The 15,254-nt window shown below is 41.1% G+C and overlaps 1 protein-coding gene across 1 annotated transcript; it reads left to right on the top strand.

Annotated features, from left to right (window-relative positions):
- Nucleotides 1–99: 99 nt before the first annotated feature.
- LOC116319843 (heparan sulfate glucosamine 3-O-sulfotransferase 2-like) lies at nucleotides 100–5,604 on the top strand. The gene is made up of 2 exons (XM_031739284.2): nucleotides 100–852; nucleotides 4,269–5,604. Exons 1-2 carry the CDS (start codon nucleotides 356–358, stop codon nucleotides 4,885–4,887), a joined length of 1,116 nt encoding a protein of 371 aa, XP_031595144.1. The 5' UTR covers nucleotides 100–355; the 3' UTR covers nucleotides 4,888–5,604.
- The last annotated feature ends 9,650 nt before the right edge of the window (nucleotides 5,605–15,254 follow it).

Consider the following 15,254-nt stretch of genomic DNA (forward strand, 5'->3'; position numbering starts at 1 on the left):
TGCAAAGACACCGTGACGTCACTGTGTGGAAATATTTTTCTGTCGTTCAGCCGGTTTGGAGCTGACAGTCCGCTCAAGTTGCCAGAGAGCGCGCACAGCTTTTGCATCCATGCGTGATGGCCACGGACGCGTCCAGGAGTTTTAAAATAGGATGGCTTCGCAACTCGGTGCGCAGGGAAGGATACCTTTTCAGGTAAGGAGCTGAAGCGATGGGACTCACATGGACTGTGGTAACAGGCTTGAAGTCTGCTGATTTTCTTCTTTAAAGCCACTAAGGAGCCACTAAGAAAATCAGAAAAGGACGGAACGCAAAAATCAATTAAAAAAATCATGCACTGTTCATACTCATGGAGAGATGGCATGCGTGCTCCTCTTCGGTCGACTTCTCCCCTTCTCACACCGGCTCAGAGGAACGTCCATCTGCTTGTTATCCCTTTTCCTTTCATATTTATTCTACTGCGCTCTATTCCCTGACGGTGCCATCATGCAAACGTCAGGTGATCCGACGCCCAGCTGTCATCGAGCAGATGGAGCCAAAAGGCGCCTTCAGAAATCCCTCTCCTGCCTTTTACCGTCGGACGCGAGGTTGAGCGCTGTTGAGGCGTCTCGGTTGAAAGCCGACCAAAGACCCCATTTCGCTCATCACACCGCTGGGAACGGCACGCCCAGCCCGCCTATGAGCAATTTAAAGTTCGGCAATAAAAAGTTACCAAATGCCATCATAGTCGGTGTGAAAAAGGGAGGCACGAGAGCCGTCCTGGAGTTCATAAGAATACATCCGGATGTGCGCGCGGCGGGAACCGAAACACACTTCTTCGACAGGAACTATGACAGAGGCCTGGACTGGTACAGGTAAGACAACGTGTGTCTCACCTGTGCAGGTGCGTGTCCATCTGCTCCACGAATCCCGTTATTTACCAGAAATGATAGTAATAAGTAGGAAATGACACCAGATTAGACTTCAGTCAGCTTTTACTGCACAATATCTGACTTTAAGATTCTTGGTTTAAGTGGTTTTAGCTTAACTAATTTAACTAGTTTATGTAATCTAGAAACTGGTCAAAGAGCAGCCTTTTCTCGTGGCTGCTGCTCCCGCAGAGACCCATGAGTGTGTCTGGAAATTTGTGGCTTCTAGTCAGCTGTGCTTGCATAATTCTGCATATCTGATTAGGCCGTTTCTCTCCCACCAAACTAAATGTTAATGATAGTAAATTATGGAGAATGATACACTATATTTCCAGCTTCGTTTTCTAAAAGGTCATAACGATTGCAGGCCAATATAACCGTGTGCCTTCACATGGTACATAGGGAATTACAGTGGAGTTCAGGTAAGCGGTGTAGCGTCTCATTTTCTTCTGTTTTATGCCTGAATCTGTTTCCCCCCTCCTTGTCTAATTTCTGCAGTGGTTAATGTTTACTTACATTTCCTACAGAGAGAAAAAATAGAAAAGGTAAGGGATCATGGGGGAAAGAGACAATATAATATAATAATAGAATTTAAAATCATCTGCTTACCTTTAAAAAATCAGTGATGAATGTGCCCCCTCTGTTTTCGTGCTTCTTTGTGTATATCAGACTTGGAGCTGGGTAAACATGCTGGATGTGTTTTCTGCAGTTTATTGGCTCACTTCAAGTTTTATTGCAGGGAAGTTTTGAGGAATGTGCTGTGTTTACACTGGCAGAAGAGTGGCTCTCTGTCTCTCTCCTTTTTCTCCTTTTTTTGACATACTGTAGAGCAGTTCATCAAATTTCTCATAAAATCCAACCTCTGGAGGCGAGCAGTGCAAACAGCGCCCTGCATGCCCGCTGTAACTCCTAGACATCTCAGCTGTAGTCTTGTTTGTTTATTATAATATTTAAACATGACAGCCATGAAAGGGAATTATTTATTGATTTTTCAAATGCTACCCAAGGCACCTTAAACTAGAAGGGGCACTCAGACAGTGCATCCTCAGCCAAGGTCAGTGCTCCATTTCACAAGTTTAAAGGAAGCGATTCAAATCTGCTCCAAAATTTAATGGGTTCTTCCTTTGCCCGTGCCCCACCATTCCTCCGAGTTTCATGATTTTCACCTTGGTAGTTTATTGGGGGGTGAGGTGTGTGTGTGTGTGGTTGGGAGGTGGGAAGGGGGGGTAATCTTTCTGACTGGTGATCAAACTGCAATGATCACCTACATCCTCAGCTCTCACCCTGGCGGAGGAACAAAGTGCATCCCTAACAAACTGCTTCGATTGACTGATGATCAAACCGAATAGCCATAAATTAAACATGCACATAATTACACAGATTTAGAGGAAGCATATGTTTGCAAACACAAGTTTAGCTGATTATAAAATGAAAGAACACACACACTCACATGCATACAGTAACAGACAAGCAATTACGCAGAAACGCGCTCTCGTATTTTTCCCCCGGTTCTTTCAAGAGCATTTCATGTTAATGATAGATTGTCATGTAAGCTGCAGGAGGGATGTGTATCAGTAGTATTATATAATAATTACAGACTCAAAGTATCTCCACTAATTGGCACTCTTCACAATAGTTGGCAGTTGAAGCCCTTTTATCTCAGAGATGTGTCTTCCAGATGTGAACCCTCGCCCATTACTGCAGGTTGATTGTCAGCTGTCAAAGCCGTTGACGAAAGGTCAGACGCCGATTGCTTTCAAAATAAAACAGCTGCTTCCCGGAAGCTTCCTTATAAACATTCGTTCATAAATCAGAATGAACGGTGTGGACTGTCACCTTGAATTTGCTAATTGAGTGTGTCACATACATGTTTTTTTCAATGTCTATGCAAAGGAAAAAATAACAAGAAGGAGGAATAAAGATGTCTGAAGTGATCTTACTAAGCATCAGATGGTGGCTTGGCTGGCCGTGTCTCTACAGCTGAGACAAATTTGCTGTCAATTTTGATGTTATCCTATGTCCACGAGCTTGTTAGTATTGTTGCCATTTATTTATTGTTTTTTAGATTTTAATATTTTCCGAAAAATTGCAGCTAATGATAGAATCATTACAACTTCAGATCAATTAAATGGGTGGTTTGAAAGAAGCGCCTTAACAGAACCATAGACTGTATATAAAAGATGGATGACACAACATGACATCACCCACTAGATTTTTGATGCCATCTTGACAAGCAAGGAGTTGCTCTGACTGAAAAATTGAGGAAATTGCACCAGATCCACACCAAAAATATCCTGTATCAGATTTTTGTTTAATGTAAATGCCAACAAAATTTACAAAATGAACATCAATTAACAATAAAGAGTGAAAACTAGTCATTTAAACTGATCAGAAAATATGTGCTAAGGTTTTGAATCAAATTTGAATCTTATAGTCTTTTAATAATAAAAAGAGAGAAGTCACCCTGGTGGCCACTGGAAAAAATACAGGTTTTAAGACTCTTGAGCATTGACTATGTCCATCTTTTATACACAGTCTATAATAAACTAGCCAACAAAAAAAAACATACAATCAAAATTATTTGTAAGCTGGTGTAAAACGTCTGCACGCAGGAATTTTAAATTAGAGTTGCAATAATGAGTCAGGAATTTATTCAACAGCTATTCTAATAATAAAATTATCCAAGAATAAAATGGAAATGCTTCATTGTCAAAGTCTCTAAAAGGAAAATTTGCCCCTTGTTCTATGTTGAAATTGATTAATTGGGGAAAAAACAGAAGTGAAATAAAGATTAGCAAATTAATTGACAATGAAAATAATCATTAACCGCTCTCTCCAATCAATCTTCAAGTTTTTCTCAGCGAAGCCCTGCTTGTTTAAATCACCTCTGTAAAGAATGGCCTAGTTTGAAGACCCAGAAGTCACCGAACAGAGTCGCTGCTATACGTGTTCTGTTTGCATTCGTGGTGATTTATTACTCCTGAAACATGCAGGCCTGATGCACAGGAGAGCTGTCTGTGAGACAAGTCTCCAGTGACAACAGACTACTACAACTTTGCTTCAGTGCTCCTATTATGATTTTCATCAAGAAATTGGGTTCACGGCCAAACCGAAGCTCACTTAGGGTAGCTTTATGCCTTTACAACTCACTTGTGTAATCCTGCCCTAAATAGATATGTTACATAGATTTTTTTCTTTACTTTGGCAGATGAAATGGAAGGACATTGTGACCTTTGCTTCTGAATCTGTTAGCTTTTAAGGTTACTTAGGCGCTCAAATGTTTAGTATTTTTTTAAAGAAATCCTAAATTAACATGAATGTAAATGAGAAACTTCTGTTCTGTGTTTTCATCTTTCATTCAGAGGTTTAATGCCAAGAACTCTTGAAAGCCAAATCACAATGGAGAAGACACCGAGCTACTTTGTGACAAAAGAGACACCACACCGGATTTCTACCATGTCCCAAGACACCAAGCTCATAGTGGTGGTGCGAGACCCCGTCACTCGAGCAATATCGGACTACACTCAGACGTTATCCAAAACGCCGGACCTGCCGAGCTTCCAGGACCTGGCCTTCAGGAATCAGAGCCTGGGAATCGTGGACATGTCCTGGAACGCCATTCGGATCGGCTTGTACGCTTTGCACCTTGAAAACTGGCTCCGCTACTTCCCTCTGGCTCAGATCCATTTTGTGAGCGGAGAGCGTCTCATCACAGACCCAGCAGGGGAGATGGCTCGGGTGCAGGACTTTCTTGGGCTGAAACGCATCGTCACCGACAAACACTTCTATTTCAACCGCACCAAGGGTTTTCCCTGCCTTAAAAAGCCGGAGAGCAGCGGCTCGCCCCGCTGCCTTGGCAAGTCGAAGGGGAGGACTCACGTGCAGATAGACCGAGACGCTATTGAGCAACTGCGAGACTTCTATCGACCTTATAATGTCAAGTTCTATGAAATGGTGGGGCACGACTTTAAGTGGGAGTAGGGGTTCGAGATGTATGTTTACGTGGTGCTGGAAAGACTTAGCTATTCCACAAATGTTCTTTTAAAAGCAGTTTGCCTTCAGTAATGTGTCAAGGCTAAAGTGAATAGCTAACTATCAGCAGTCTCTAGACAATTTCCGAGCGAAGCAGCCGAGGCAGTACTTTCCTTTGAAGTGACTCTAATGAACAGAGTAAAATCTAAGACGACATTGCTTTTGCACTTGTAATGATCGGTTACCAGCATCAGCACCCTGTTTGTTGCCAGATATAGGCATCATTTTCAGATTTCCGTTTGTGTTACTCTGTATTATTGCTGACTTTATTGCTGACTGCTTCATAAAAAAAAGAGAGAAAATTCGAAGGGAAGGGGATTAGTTCCTTTTAAAATCTGCTTGACTAATCAAAGTAGAGTTTGAAAGCAAGCCCTTGGAAAATGTCAGTGAAGTCTTCAGGGAGAAGAGAATTAAGCTGCACCACTGTGGCGGTAAATCCAAAATGTAAAGCCATAAGGCAAGTATGAACCACCTGATAATACTTACTCTTCATTTTTTTTTTTTTTTTTCAAAAGGTGAAAGATATTTTCGTCCATTCTTTCCGGCATGAATCAGATATGTGCTGTAACGAGCATTTCACTCTGTACTCCGCGCTTTGTTTCCAAATCCTGGTTTATGTTTTTGTTGCAGAAGTATTTAATCACTGCGTTAATCACAATGCTTGTTCATAAACTTCATTAAATGAAACGGAAGCACAATTTATGAGTTTATGAATTCTGTTGCTTCCAAAGCACATGCTGTACCTTGATAAATTGCATTTTGTAAAAAAAACAAACAAAAAAAAAACATCCTATTTTCTGCTTTTGCTCGATGTTTCGAAAACAACACACCAAACATGGAAAATTCACATGGCTCTTGCCCCCCACGTTCCCCCTTTTCACATCTAGTTTGTACAGTTATATTTTAGACCACCATCCTTTGAGGTTTATTGCATTCTGTAAGGTTTGTTGTGTGCCTCTGTGGTGGTAGGCGCATGAGTGGGTGTAGGTGTGAGGAATTTCAATCACTTTTCAAAGACAAAGCAGGGAACACCTATTCGTGGCGGGTTATCAAATAGATTCCGGGGCTGCATGTCACAAGATTGCAGTGAAAAGTTTGGATTTGGCTACACGCTATGAATACTAACGCCAGACTGTCTGAGCCTGAGCCAGATTGATACACTGCTGCAAAATAAAGGAAAAAAACACTTTGTAATACATGAACAGTGAGTATGATTTGAAGCACTGTGTAATGTATGATGAGGTGTTCAAGTTCCATATCACAAAGGACGATATTGTGGGTCCTGTGTGTGGTAATTTATCCTTACTGTTGCATTAACTGTGCCATTATCCATATCTTAGTGGAAGGGAAGAAGACTAGCTGTATGGGAATAACTATCTTTACTTGTTTTTCATGTTATCAACAGAGGTGCGTCATAGTGTAGTGGTTTACATTTGCCTTAAAAGCAGTTTAATCTTGGGAGGAGACAGAGATCTTTTTGGGGTTGTGTGAGGAAGGGCATCCAGTGTAAAACTGTGGGAACTTGTTGTGAATAAGGGAGCTGACGAAAGTAATCTCCCAATAATGTTATCAACTGATTACAAGGCAGAAAAAAAGGTGGTGCAGTCATAGGCTGTATGTAAAAGATGGACAAAAGATAGTGACATCATCCAGATTAGTGAAGTCTTATTTTGAAACCTCAACTTGTACTTCCTGAGGAGTGGATCTGACTGGAAACTGGACACTGCAAACTCCTGGGATAACAACTACAGCCCGATTTATCAGTGGACCGATATTACCGATCGATATCAGATATTTACTGATCTATAGCTGCCTGCATTTATAAATAAAAATTTAAAAGTAAAGAAGAGACAAGGGGAACGCCTTTCAACCATGTTATGATAGTTAATGTTGCACAGTTTATCCACTAGAGGGCACTCTGCAAAATAAAACACCAAGAAGCGCAGTCAGACAAAACGTAAATGAGTAAATAAATAACTGTAGATAAAAAATTTTTAGAAAAATCCGTTTGTTTCTGTCGCAATGAAAAAAATATGAGCAGATACATCGAAGTATCCGATTTTTAAATCACTAAAAATCAGAATTGTAGTAACAACTTAAACTATTACTGCTTTCAGTACACCTTTTGAAACTACAGTTACACGATGCATCACAGAAATTTATTTCTTTATGGGCACAGATTTTTTTTTAATAATTAAATTAACGATGCAGTCTCACCACATACTGAAAATACATAAAATGAAAGGAAAATAAAAGGCATTAGCAAAACATTAGAGAAGATATTATAAATGTTCTATAAAACCCAGTATACACAGGTTTTCAATAGTTTAAGAGTTCTGAGACATGAAGTGGAGCTATTTAGCGCACCATGCAGAGGTGGGAAAATAATCAAGTACAAATACTTTCTTAAGCCTTGATTATACTTTTGTCGTCAGTGTGTTCGCTAGAGCCCACTCAGGTCTGAGTGACGTAAAGTTTGACACCAGACAGTGAGCGGACGTCCGCATGCCCGCCTGTTTTTGTGACCTGTGGAGAATTTACATTACAATGCGCCGACCATGCATCCGCTCAGGCGGCAGACTTCAAAGAAGTATATCTGGAATGATTACCCGGTCTTCAGGTCTCCAGCTGTCTGCATCTGCAACAGAGGATAATCAAAGCTTTATTGTACTTTTCAGGTATTTTTACCTTGCTTGACTATTTATTTGTCTGTCAGCTTTTTACTTTTGCTCCCTGCATTTTAACAAAAAGATAACTCTACTTTCTACGTTAACAAAACAGGCTTGTTCCTGTAGTTTGAATGCATCTGAGGGGCGTTGTTGATCGTTTTGCATCAGTGCGTGCCTTCCTCGCATCAAACTGGTTTGAACCTAAATGGAGGGAACAGTTACCCAATCCTACTGGTGTATCCATCATGGTGCTTAAAGATGTAGAAAGGAAAGAGACTTACAACATATGCAGGGAACATGACAGCAAAGCAAAGACATGTCTGTAACAGAGAAAAATACCGTGGGTCACATGATGATAGAAAATGAATATAGATTTTATCAAGAATCTCCAAAGTGATTTGGGGTCAAACCAAATGTTTTGTTCATGGCTGGCTGGTTATTTACTGCTTGTCTTGGTTTTGTTGTTTGTTATTGATCAGCATAAATACTGCCATCTAGTCTGTTTTGGTTACAGTTATCGGCTCTAGTTTATTTTGACATGATTATACAATTAATATGATGTTTTTTTAACATCACAATTACATTCAAACAACTATAACATGTATAAAATGTTTTAAAGACGAATCACTCTTCAAGATTTTCAGACCAAAGTTGTTTGCTTGTCCCTTAACACTGACCTGTGAATCATTCAAGTATTAAAAGAGGCACCAAACTCAGGACATTAAACTGTTGTGTCGAATCATAACGGACAACTTAGCAAAGAACCAATTTTAAATTGCATCTTTAGGCACTCTGTTACCAGCAGACTGTCACATTTCTTTAGGTAAATCTTTACAAAATGCCAAACTTAACAGGTTGACAGGGAAAAATAGTGTTTTTGCACCAACAAGGTGATTCCTAAAGAGCTTTTAGCTAAAAAGTGGTCAAAAATAAGTCTGAGGACAAACAAAGAAGTGATGTTATGTGCAGTTAGGTCCTTAACAAGGAGAAAGAAACACCAGACACAGGACCTGAGAGGTGCATCTGGGCCTTCAGTTGATCCATCTACTGTTCACTCATCAGAAAAGGTCTCAGTCGAAGGGCGGCTGTCAAGAAGCCATTCTTAAGGAAGAGAAACAAGGGGAAAAGGCTGAGCTGTGCCAAATTACACAATAACTACACTGAAAATCAGTTGCAACAGGTCTGATGGAGTGAAGAACTGAAATTTTAACATTTTCAAATTGTCTTAAAAATGTATGGAGGAGGTCAGGAGAGAGGCAGAACAGTGAGTATTGCACTGTCACGGTTGGAGCTGCATTTCAGCCGGTGGTGTTGGAGATCTTGTCAAAATTGATGGAATTATGAAAATAGGAAAGTACCATGAGATTTTGATCCACCATCCAATCAAATACAATCTAGAAAACATCTGATTGGCAACAGCTTCAATTTTCAGCATGACAGTGATCCCAATCCCAAACTGCCAATGCAGTAAAATCTTACCTGGACAGAAAAACACACAATGGGCCACTATTAGTCATGGATTGGCCTCCTCAGAGGTCAGACCTCAATGTTACTGAAGCCCCGTGGGACCATCCTGATAGGAAACGTGTCCAGACATCTCTGCTTATGCCTGTATTTCCATGTTTCAGTAAATCCCTGCCCCTAATTCCCATTTTCCCAGCTAAATATAAATAAATGAGGGTTGGCTTTTGCACAATACTCCAGACAGAGAGTTTGGCTGACAATCTCATAAACAGCTACTTCTTCACCATTTTATGTGTTTCTTTAAATATCACAAGTTAGACATATATGATCATCAAGAACTAATACTCATTAATAACAGTTTTCACACCCAGCGAAGATATAGACCTCACTGCTCCTCTGCTATCTACATACCTCAGAAGAAGCCAGATACTTTTATCTGTTTGAATGCTTCATCTGAAGCACTCGTGAAATTTGCATTTAACAGTGTATCCTTTGAAGATTTCCTGGTGTTTGACATGAGAAAATCCAGAAAACTGAGCTTAGGGAACATGTTTTTATCTTCACTATATGTTACAACTGTCATTCTCCTCATTCCTTACAGCTTCTGCAAATGGTCGCAGTGCATTGTTAAAAGAAAAAAAAAGACATGAAAGATGCTCCACTCTCTGTGACCCCCCCTCCCCCCCTCCCAACCCAGACGACTGCCTTTCTCTCTCTCTCTCTTTCTCTCTCTGTCCTCACAGCCGCCTCTGCCTGTCCTAACATTCATTAAACTCGCACGACCTCCAGGTGGGGGAGTAGCCGGTGTGGCTGCACCACCTCCAGCGCATCTCTTGTCATCATGCTTGCCAGCGACTCATTTCTGTGGCTTAAAGAGCACGCACAGGTGAGCGTCTATCCAGTCGTCACTGTGAGCAGCAACTCTATATGTTACACAGGGGTCCTAATTAGGCTTGAGGGCTGGAGGAAAGCAATCCCTAGAACCAGCATCAGCCAGACTCTGATTAGACCCTGCTAGCAAAAACGGCTCTCCGGAGAATGCTTGCAGGTCAGATCTCTTCTTCTTCTTTCTCTCCCACACTTGCTCACACACACACAGCTTTTCTTTTCCAACAGGAAATCCCCCAGGACCCGGTCCATGCAAATCACAAAATCCTTTGCATTTCGGAGCACTACGATGTGACCTATTTGCACTCGAGCTAATGGGGCGCTTGTTAAGCTTAATGAGTATTTGTTAAAACTGATGAGTGAATATCATGTTGATTAATATTTCTGTCTTGTTGCTGTGAAACAGAGAGTTTTCAAACAAATCATAAAGCAAGGTTATGTTTAATGTGCTGGGTGATCAAACAGTTGTTATTTTTCCCACCCTCTATAGCAGATTTCAAATCACTCCATCCCCCCCGCGGAGCTTCCTGGTAATTATTAAACACTCAAAATACCTGAAGGAGCTGAAGGGGTCGGTAAATACGTCAACGCGCTGTTGATAAGCACTAGTTATTGCTCAGACTAATAACAAGACTTCAAGGACAGGCGTAGACGCACCATGTTCTTTTTTATCTCCCGCTCTCCAAGGAGAGTTGTAGGAAGAGGCTTAGAGTATTTGCTGCAATAATTTGGTGATCTGATATTGATTAAGGCTAAAAGCAGCAGCGCTGTTTTTAATGTAGGGATGAAAATCTAAACAGGAACGCTTTCCTCTAATGCACCAAAGAATAACTAGGCAGAATTAAGACAGTGGGCTGAAGGCCGAGTGTAAGCAGTGAAATGTCACAGTGATGTTCTTTGTGCAGATGTCATGTAATGTGGTTCGTCTCCTGCTGAAGCCACGGTTGCTTAATGTAGCTTCAAACATCCATCCCTTTGGATTTTTAATGAGTATGGAACTAAGAAGAGGGGAAGGATTATTTCCAAAGGAGTCCTCCCCCCCTGAAACCTTAATATTGCAGTTGTTTTCATACGAAGCTGTTAGCCGTGCACGCGCACGCTCTGTTTAAGCTGCACTGAATTAAGGGTACGGATTCACACAGCCGTCCTCGTCCTTTGCTCAGGATGTCCTCATGGGATGGAATGAGCTCCTTCGGTATCCGAGTGAGACAGCAGCTGACACTGCAGAGGCAGGGATTCAGCAGTGCGCCGCGTTCACTCCTAATGCTTCAGAATAGTTTAACTTCTGCAGCCGACAGGATGTCCCAGTGGTCGAACTCACCGGTGGCTTAGGAGCCAAATTAAAATGAAGTGCTGACAACTGTGGCACAGTCTCAAGTATGTAATGATATATGTTCTACAACTATTTGCAGACCAGTGTTAGAACTGCAGTCTGTGGAGATGACAAGGTAGGAGACCATTATAGAGGAAGCTATGGAAGTGAAGAATTTAAGTGTACTAAAAACAGACATGTAATTTAAATATGGGCTCTAGTCAGGGTGCACCAACTGCAATAGGTGCAGATAAAATGAGAAATCTAATAGCATCCAGACATTTGTTATTTTATTTTATTCACATTCCGATTTTTATTTTGCATCTCTGCTCAGATCAGCAGCCACCTGCACGGCCCCCTTTTTAACTCGTCTCCAGCAGGGAGTGAGAAGAAGATGGCAAAGATGTGAGACAGCGTTGGGCGGGTGCCCTTTCAAGATTCAGATCAGTAAAATTCAGCAAAGTCCTCCAAATTAGAAACAGTTGTTTAGTGCCATCTCCCTGTTGTTGCATCCGTTTGTCAGGCGGGTTGAGAGCCTGTTTTCGGCGGAGTAGCTAAAGTGCGTCGGAAAGCTGATTAGATCGGAGCAGTAGTCAAACCCTCGGCGTCTCTCTCACCAGGAGATGTGTTCTAATTAGAGAGCGTGCCTCGTGTCTCACTGAGGAGAATAACAAGTCTCATCCCAAGGCTGCCTCCAGATGAACCTCGCATCCACAGCAAAGCAAAACACATCTGATGTATCAGCAAACCCCTGGACTTTCAGACCACACCTGAGTCGACATGCTGCGCATGAGGATTTTGGTGGTGGGGAGGGGATTACGACAAAGCCATGCAAGGCTGAAGCTCAGCAATGAAGGAAACCAAGTAGAGCGGGTCTGTGAGCAGGTTTTAAGGTCCAAACTGTTCTTTCAGGTAATAAATATATTTCTAAACACTTTTCAGTGAATTAAACCAGTGAAGATTTGCACTTCTCACAATGTAGAATGGTTGTTTTATACCTCATCGTTTCAGCATTTGATCGGTGTAAAAGGAGGGACCAACTGAATCCTGGTGTGAGATTAGGAGATTCTGCATAAGCCTGCTCCATATGCACAGTTATTTCATTTTGCTGTGCGCATTAACCCCTGCACATATTGTGTATATAAAGGTACAACCAACTGTCTTATGGAAAAGAGAAAGAAAACACAAACTAATTATATATTTTGAAGTGGTGTGAAATCCTGATGATTTTTCTATTGTGCTGCTTTTCAGAAATTATTCTGTTTTTTTTTAAAGAATTAATTTAAAAAAGCCAATTTATTTCAGCATCAGGTTGCTGATTATATTTCACATCATTCATGAAATTTGCATCTTAGTCACAGCTTAAATAAGTAAATCAGAGCAATATTTGATACAGATATGCTCATTTTTGATCAACAGGCCTCTTTAATCATCATAATACTTAGCTTAAATGTTTGGCTTCTGAATGTAATCAAAGTAGCAGCACATAATCTTTAGTACTCTAAGAAATACTCGTATTGTGCTTTCCATCACAAAAAATGAAATTCTACTCCATCACACAGTAACACACACACACACACAAACTCAGGGCGGAGGATGGTCCAGACTCCCCGGGCGGCTTGTCTCAGATTGGATGTCAGATGCTAGAGACAGCTGCACTCATCACAGCTTTTATGAATACATTACCTTTTATGTTCATCCAAACACTAATTTATCTTCCTCTGAAAATCAAGCGGGACAGGCTTCCGCTCATCGGTCATCAGGAAAATTGCAACTTTCAGAAACTGTGCGGTGTGGAAGACAAATATCCGCAGACAAAAATCACGGCAAATCTTTCAGCTGGGTGGTAATTCGAAGCTCGACTTTGACAGAGTATATGTGCGGATATTTGTGTGTTTGTATCTGCGTGTGTGGTATTTATACTGCCGGTTTTTGCCTGCATTTTTTTTTAAAAAGCAGAGATGGTTCGTAAAATATCAAAGTGTGTTATTTGCCTCCATGAAAACTCCCCAACATCAAAGACTTCCTCCGTCTCCCCCAAGAACCCAAAAAACCTCCAGTTTTTTTTTACCCGTGCAGCCTCGCCTGTCTTCCATCTCAGCATTGCTCAAAAGGCAAAAGCCTCTAATGACACAAGAAGCAAGATGGAGAGACTGCTGCCAACAAAACAGGGAGAAAAAAAAGGATCATCAACCAAACATACACATTTTAGCTGATGATTGACATCCCTGCATCTTTTTATTATTCCTGTGATGTTCGTCCAGACGCACTGTTGCCAGAAACTGTGGCCTCACACTTTGGCTGATGCAGCAATCTGGTGATATGCGCCTCTCTGCCTGCCAACCACCTGGCTGAAAAAAGCATAATCAACCTCTCAGTCAATCACTCCTCGCACAGCCAATGGTGTAGGATGGGTGTCAGAGGAAGCGCGGCAGACATGCGCTGGCTTTATGTCCAACTTTGACACTTCACACCTTGCTCTCCAGCATCCTGATGAGTCCCTCTGTATTAGAACGGCCTTGGGATTCCAGCTACCCACTGCCGCGCATTATGTAGGAGAAATAAATGCTCTGCCTGTGGGATGAGGCTGCTGGGTCTCAGACATTTTACAGGTTGCGGTTTTAGCGACTGTATCATCTTCCAGCTTCTTCCTTCATAAAGAGCACTCAACTGAATGACAGTGAATTAATTACTCAAAGAAATCTGGGGGTAATTTACGCTAGAATTAAAACTATCTTACAGTTAAGACTGAGCTGATAATGTCCGGAGGGATGATGGGGATTATATTTAGCAAGATTATTCTGCTGCATTAAAAAACTGCACATTAATCCCGTGCTGTTAGAGAAGGGTGCAAAGATCACTAACCCTGACAGTTTGTGGAAGCTGTCTCTAGTCCAGAAACAACAGCAGAGTCTCTTTGGGTGTTAAAGTTGTTTTCAAGACACCACTCGCTGCTTAGGGTTATGTAATTCAGCCTTAGATATCCCACAAGACGCATCATGTATATTGCATTGCCTAAAAAGCAGCTCTCTCTCTCTCCAATGCACTCAAGGCTTACTAGGTTTTTCATATCCGATTAAAGGAGAACTAAAGTACTCCATCACTGGGCTCAAGAGAAGAGAAATAACTGACACGCTCGCTGCTGAAACAAGTGAATGATTTAATTTGTTTCTCATTTGGCAGGGGGAAAACAGCCCTACACTGAGAACACATTTGGTGAAGCAAAGGTTGTTAAATTTTCACTTTATGATTATGAATTGATAAGGGTTGAGCAGAATATGTAAAAAAGAGAAAATTTAACAGATTCCGTCTTTTTCTTGGGTACCTAAGGAGATGCAGTTTGTTAGCATAGATAGATAGATAGATAGATAGATAGATAGATAGATAGATAGATAGATAGATAGATAGATAGATAGATAGATAGATAGATAGATAGATAGATAGATAGATAGATAGATAGATAGATAGATAGATAGATAGATAGATAGATAGATAGATAGATAGATAGATAGATAGATAGATAGATAGATAGATAGATAGATAGGTAAAAAGAAGATTAAGAAATTTAAAAGCAGGATGGCGCTAATTTTTTCTGATTTAGCAAGCTTGAGCAAGCTCAACATCTGGATGATCAGTTCTGGACTGCAAAGCAGTTGCACAGGTTGCCTGGTGGAAAGCAACCTGTCTCCAAATTGCGGTCTGATTTGGATGACTGCAGTCACTCTCAGACAGAGAGGTTTGTAAATAACTATTGCCTAATTTATTGCAGACAAGTTGCCAGACTGTTGCAATCAGTCTGTGCTGATGTGTATAACTCATCTATACTACATCTGGATTACTATTAAAGCCAGGCTGCCAAGCACCCAGGTTATTTCACAGTTAGATCGGCATCCTGCAGCAATCCCGTCATTATTTGTGAAGGAATTTGAGGATTGTTTTTCTCATCTATGAGGTTCCAGCTGGACTCTAAATGTAAGTATTTA

This window comes from Oreochromis aureus, linkage group 8 (genome assembly GCF_013358895.1).
Source record: "Oreochromis aureus strain Israel breed Guangdong linkage group 8, ZZ_aureus, whole genome shotgun sequence".
NCBI classification, from domain to species: domain Eukaryota; kingdom Metazoa; phylum Chordata; class Actinopteri; order Cichliformes; family Cichlidae; genus Oreochromis; species Oreochromis aureus.

What these genes read in the sequence shown, in the direction of transcription:
- LOC116319843 (XM_031739284.2), top strand. Translation starts at nt 356, where the DNA reads ATGGCATGCGTGCTCCTCTTCGGTCGACTTCTCCCCTTCTCACACCGG. An exon ending in AGAGGCCTGGACTGGTACAG is followed by an intron (nt 853 to 4,268) that starts GTAAGACAACGT and finishes TCTTTCATTCAG; the next exon opens with AGGTTTAATGCCAAGAACTC.